The 6,175-nt window shown below is 35.9% G+C and overlaps 1 protein-coding gene across 1 annotated transcript; it reads right to left on the bottom strand.

Moving 5' to 3' along the window:
* Nucleotides 1–354: 354 nt before the first annotated feature.
* On the bottom strand, nucleotides 355–4,468 carry LOC135746679 (GTPase IMAP family member 8-like). Its single transcript, XM_065265335.1, has 5 exons — nucleotides 4,332–4,468; nucleotides 1,798–2,680; nucleotides 1,603–1,660; nucleotides 1,539–1,548; nucleotides 355–1,250 (listed from the first exon to the last, which is right to left on the bottom strand). The coding sequence occupies exons 1-5, from the start codon at nucleotides 4,345–4,347 to the stop codon at nucleotides 385–387; spliced, it is 1,833 nt and encodes a 610-aa protein (XP_065121407.1). The 5' UTR covers nucleotides 4,348–4,468; the 3' UTR covers nucleotides 355–384.
* Between the last annotated feature and the right edge of the window lie 1,707 nt (nucleotides 4,469–6,175).

Genomic DNA, 6,175 nt, shown 5'->3' with positions numbered 1-6,175 from the left:
GTTTGCGCATGTGTTTGCATGTCGACGCGGAGGACGACGCAAAAGTATAAATGAAAACCGACGCGGAACCTACGCCGTAGGACCTACGCACAACTATAAATCGCCCTTAAGGACTTGTTAGTGATTGAAAAAAAATGTAATAAGAGTTTTACAGTATGTTTTATGTTGTTCACTGTATTTTTTTTATGTAATCACAAAGCAGTAGTTTTCATCTCTGAGAAATTCACTTTGCCTTTCAGTAATTTGCCATCAAAATTTACTCAAATAAAGCACAATACACTTTAGTTCAAAATAAGCTGTATTTGTAATGACTTTCAGAAGATTCCACATCAAAAGACCTAAGTTATTCTCTGTTATATTTAAAATTCACATAACTGAACCCAATCATTGCCCAAGTTTCTTCATTACATACTTTTCAAGAGTAGTAAACAAAAACTCTACAATTGTCTTAAGAAATGTGTTGTTTCTCTCAGCTCTCTCTCTTGCCTCTGTCTCTAGTTTCATTGACAAATCTGCTATAGCTTGTTTCAGATCTTCTGCATTATATTTGGCTTTCAGTGCCTCTAGCTCTCTGCAGTTCTGCTCTTCGTTTTCTCCTAAGATTCGTTGTTTCTCCTCCTGAATTGCCCTTTCCGCCATCTCCAGCATTTCATTGGTATAACAGCGTCCTCCGTTCTCAGAAATCATCTTGTGTATTTTTTCATAAAGCTGCTCAACCTGCACTTCATCATCCTTGGACTCATTATTAAGCACATGGTATCGCTTCTGGCATTTCGCAAAGAGTTTCTCCAAGTCTGGATTGCGGCTGACAAACTCTTGAACATTTCTTCCCTCAAATTTGTCTCCATGTGTGAACAAAATCATGGTGTGCTTACTTGCCTCTTCTCCAAAGATCTGAAGAAAGATCTCCACTGTGTCACGGTCCTCTTTTGTGAACCTACCAGGCTGAAGCACCAGCAAGAAGACATGTGGACCAGGGGTAGAAAGAGGAATACACAGCTTAATCCTGCTGACCATCTCCTCTATAGTATAGCTGGGATCAAATAGTCCTGGAGTGTCAATAACAGCAACCTTTGTGCCATTAATCTTCTTTGTATCTTTCCAGCAAACCATTGTCTCAGATGATGCCGATAAACAAACTTTGAAGTGTTCTGCTCCAAGTATGGTGTTTCCAGTGGCACTTTTCCCAACTCCAGTCTTTCCCAGGAGAACAATCCTGAGCTCACCACATGGATTCTGCAGATCTTGAGCTGTTTTAAAGCAATAAGAAAATATTGTTTTATTATTGCACACTGAGTAAGGTTATATTAGATGGACCATAGATCATAAAGATTTATTATTATATCAAAATGATGTCATGATATCAGAAATAAGTCATAATAGTACTGTCAAGAACAAATTAAAATAAAATTAAAATAATACCCTAATAGGACATCTGTATATATTCAGGTAAACAGCTAAAATCAAGCATTGGCTTCCTTAGAAAAAAAAAACATAAAAACTACTAGAATAATTTAATGAAATAATAAAAGACAAACCACTCATTTTCTATCCATTTTTATTGTATAACATGAATGATCAAATGTAAAGAAGCATTTATACAATAACTTTGGCAAGCTTTTCTTTATATCCATCAAACTGCATTTTGTACACTCGTGCACTAAACATACACCATAGGAATAATTATTTCACCTACATTAAACAAATTGTCATCAGCTCTTTGTGTAAAAATGTGATACCAGCAGCAGTTTTATTGGCTGATAAACTTATTCATTAATTTGATGCATTGATATTCACTATCTTCTCATTACTTTTCTCAAAACAAACAATGCTAGGCCTATACCGGCTAAAGTTAAGTAAACTTTGTTCTGGTTTGGAATTTCCCAGTTTGCTTCACTTTGAGTCACATCGTTCTCCATCTTTGGTATTTCATCAATTTGAACAGTTGGAGTATAAATTGGTTGGGCGTTACTTTGGGTTGGTGCCTTGAGGAAATTATAAATCACATAAATGACACCAGCAGCAGCAGCTACAGCAGCAGCAGCAGCAAAGTAGCGGCGATGTTCAATCCAGATGTTTTTCTGCTCATTCGTTTTCTTAACATAATGTGGCTCTTTTCTCCTTTTTAACTGACTGTCCACTAAATCAAAGAGCTTACTGACCTGACTTGTGTTTTCACTGTCAGTATTATTGAACACATGATACAGTGATCCACATTTTTGGATCAGGTTCTGCAAGTTTTTATCTTCCTTGACAAACTGGTCTAAGCTTTTATTCTTGCTTGTTTTTAGCTTGTCTCCATAGGTGAAAAGCACTATTGTGAATGAATTCACATTTGAACAGAAGATCTTCTGCAGGATGTCCATCACCTGCCTTTCTTGCTCAGTGAATCGACCCAACTGAATAACCAACAGAAATGCATGAGGTCCAGGATCACACAGAGACAAAGCTCTCTGCATCTCCTCCTCTACATTTATTTCACTGTTTATCAAGTCAGGAGTGTCCACAACAGTCACGGTCCTTCCACAGACATCTGCTTCTCTCTTCTCACTCTTTATTGTAAGTGACGTAGGACTGATGTCAGACTGAAACTCTTCTCGGCCCAGAATTGTGTTTCCTGCTGCACTCTTCCCAACTCCCTGAAGGCCAACCAGAATCAGTCGAAGATTCTCCTTCATTCCTGGAAAGAATGGAACTTCATAGCTCAGTTGTTTTGATAGGAAAATCGGCTCAAAAAGTCACCCTGTTATAATTAAAACCTCAATAAAGTTTAACCATTATGTGTTTGTGCAATTCAAGCTGAATGTATATATGCCACAAAAGATTTTAATTTACATTTTTATTGTTGACAGATTTACATTACAACTGCAATCACCCACCAAATAAAACTATGAAACTATCATGCAACAAAATTAATATTATACAGGCATTTATTCTAATATATTTATGCAACACTGTTAAGCATTGCAAGCATTTCTAATCAAAATAAAGCTTTTACAGCCACAGCAACAGCTACACCAATTCCTGCCACAGCCAAACCAGTTTTCAGAAACTTATTGTTTCTTTCTGCTTTGTCTCTTGCTTCCTGTTCACTCAGTCGTTCTTCCTCCATTAGTCGTTGTTTTTCTTCCTCAATTGCTCTCTCGGCTTCTTGTAGCATGTCATTGGTGTAATATTGTTCATCATTCGCAATGATAAGCTGATCCAGCTGATCAAAGAGCATGTTCACTTGGTTTGAATCTTTTAAATTGTTGTTAAAAACATGGTATCTTCCACTAGTGGTAATGATGAATTGGTGCAGGTCTGGGCTTTCTCTAACAAACTGATGAATTGTTTTTTTCTTCAACCTGTCTCCATGAGTGAACAACACCACTGTGTATTTTGATGCTTTTTCCCCAAAGATTTTCTGAATTCGCTCCACTGTATTTTTCTCCTCTAATGTAAATCTCCCAAGTTGTAGAACCACAAGAAACACGTGAGGGCCTGGCGCAGATAGTGATACACACTGTTTAATCTTGCGCTCGATCTCTGTATCTTCTTCTTTTGTGTCGAAAAGGCCTGGAGTGTCAATAATGGCTACTTTCCTGCCACCCACACATTTTCTGGCTTTTTCACAATCTGTGGTCACAGAGGAGGAGGACAGATCTGACTCAAACTTTTCCTCTCCTAGGATGGTATTTGCTGCTGCACTTTTTCCTACTCCAGTCTTTCCAATCAGCACTATTCTTATTTCATCACTGTTCTTCAGATTCCTCAGTGCTGTTAAAGGACAAGCAAGGTATTACATCTGTATTCACAATTGTTGTGAGTTGGAGTAAAATGTCTCTGTTTATTGAGTAAAACAAGTTTTTTGAGGCATTTTCTCTTCTGTCATGCTTTGGAGAGAAATTGGCAATAAATATTGATGAACTAGTCCCGTTCAGCAGCTAAAGACAGATGTGATACTGGAACAGGGAATGTTTGATTAGCTTTAAGTGGACTGAGAAGATTCCAGGAGGGTTTCTCATCAGCATTCATATTTAAGACCTTTAATATCCCTCTTTGTTTTTAGCTTCAGCTCACAAGATGACAACTAGCACAATATTATGAAAAAATCATCAAATGCTCAACTTTATTGTTCTGTTGTGTCATTTATTGTGTCCACACCGTTTCTATTAATGCAGCTCACTATTATCCTTTAATCAATTATTGATTTTCATGGCACATTTATATATGCAGAAGAATTATCCAAACCAACAACAGCAATAAAAACAATTAAAAAGAAATTATGCAATTTAATTCATCTAAGAACATACATCTTTTTTCAAAAATGTCAAATTTGAATGTTATACCTTTATCAGTTTCCATTGTGCAGATCTTCAAAGAGTTGCTTTAGGTATATTCGTTGTAAGATTTTCGTAGTACTTTGCTGAAGATTTTCTGTCATTAGACAGATTAAAACAGGACATTGGGTCTCTTTATAGTCTGTCTCTCAGAACCCTCCTACATCCAAGTATTGTTACAACTATGCAAACAGGAAAAGGCCACACCTGCTATAATTCACATACACATTAATTCTATACAATGAACAGAGACAGGATAAGTTTTTGAATTTCACTTTAATAAAAAAGTGAATTTGTCTTATGTGAAAATATTTGTTCAAATTTTTTTTCCTTTTTTTTTCTTTCTTTCATACTTGCTTTCTTTTTGTTCTATGTAAAGCTACTGCTATAATCTTTGCAAGGGTTGGGTTCCAAACCACAAAAAATCTGGTAGAGGAACTTACAAATAAGTTTTTGAGCTCATGTTATCCATCCATACATCCATAGCCTTCTCCTCTTCTAGGATTGATGCATGCTCTTCCCTTTATTACCCATTCATTTTACTGTGTCCTTTAAAGGCTATTTCTTTATTCCTGTCTGTATGTCTTTCTTTTTATTTGTTCTAAGTTAAACTACAGCTATTACCTTTGCAGTCGGTTAGGTTTTTATTTTTTGACAAACTAGTTTGACTGCTCCACAACACAAAGGTTAATTAATGCAACTATAAATCTTCTAAAGAATAAGAAAGCATTCTATTTGTTAAAAAAATCTGTCCCACCCCACCCTTTCAGACTTTTACTTTCGTTTCTCTAATATATATATATATATATAAATATAAAATTATATATTAAAAAAATTAATCATTCGCTGCATGACAAACCACAAAAATCTGGTAGAGGAAGTTATCTGTCATGAATCTGCCCTCTTGATCTTGTTTTATTATTAGTCTTGAGGCAGGATCATGACAGGACCATGTTTTTTGTGAAAGCACTGGCTTTGTTTATCCAGGCCATGTGCTTTCTGTCTCGTCTTCTGCCCCTGCCCCTTGTCTCCTCGTTTATTATCCTGTTATTGTTTGATTCATGTCACCTGTTGCCGTCATTAGTTCTCCCCTATTTAATGCCCTTGTGTTTGCTTGCTGATTCGTTTCTTCATACGTCTGTATTTACTTGTGTAATCTGAAAGGAAAGGGAGTTTGTCAAGTGTGTTGTTTGAGTTTATTGTTTTGTATCCTAGTCCTGGTTTAGTTTAGTTTAGTGTAGCCTTGTATAGACCAATTTCGTGTTTGCAAACAGAGATGACGTTTTTTGTGGGCAGAGCCAAACTGGTTGCAGAAAGTGACTGCTCCGCAGTAGGGTTGTGAAGTGTTTTAGCATTAAACCGTGATTTCTATGGATCCGGTGTTCTGTCGAAGTCTGATTCCTTTATGTTTCCCTTTAGTGCAATGTTTCTTATAGCGTTTTAATCACATTACGTTTATTTTTTTAGATAGATCAAAAGTTTAAATGGCTTGGCTACTGATATGCATGTATGTAATGTATTGTTCTTTTTTGCTAAATCAAATATTTTTACAGTCTGAATCGCTAAAGTACATGTAAAAGCAATACTATCATGTATTATATATAATAGCGTTTATTAAATATTTCATATTTTACAGTTTTTATTATTTCTTCCTTAATAAATTATAATTGTAACATGATAAAAGCGCTATAAGAAACACATGGAGGGAACAGACTTCGACAGAACACCGGACATCTTCTCTACTTATTTTCTATTCTAATTATTAAAAGATTTCCAGATGATTTCCTTGCTCCATTCTGTCCGTTTAAGGGCTTATTGTAATCATAAACACCTACGTTTATCTTCAAATGATG

The sequence above is a fragment of the Paramisgurnus dabryanus genome, chromosome 4, assembly GCF_030506205.2.
Source record: "Paramisgurnus dabryanus chromosome 4, PD_genome_1.1, whole genome shotgun sequence".
NCBI classification, from domain to species: domain Eukaryota; kingdom Metazoa; phylum Chordata; class Actinopteri; order Cypriniformes; family Cobitidae; genus Paramisgurnus; species Paramisgurnus dabryanus.
Note: the sequence above shows the minus strand (reverse complement) of the source record. Positions and strands in the feature narration are given on the sequence as shown.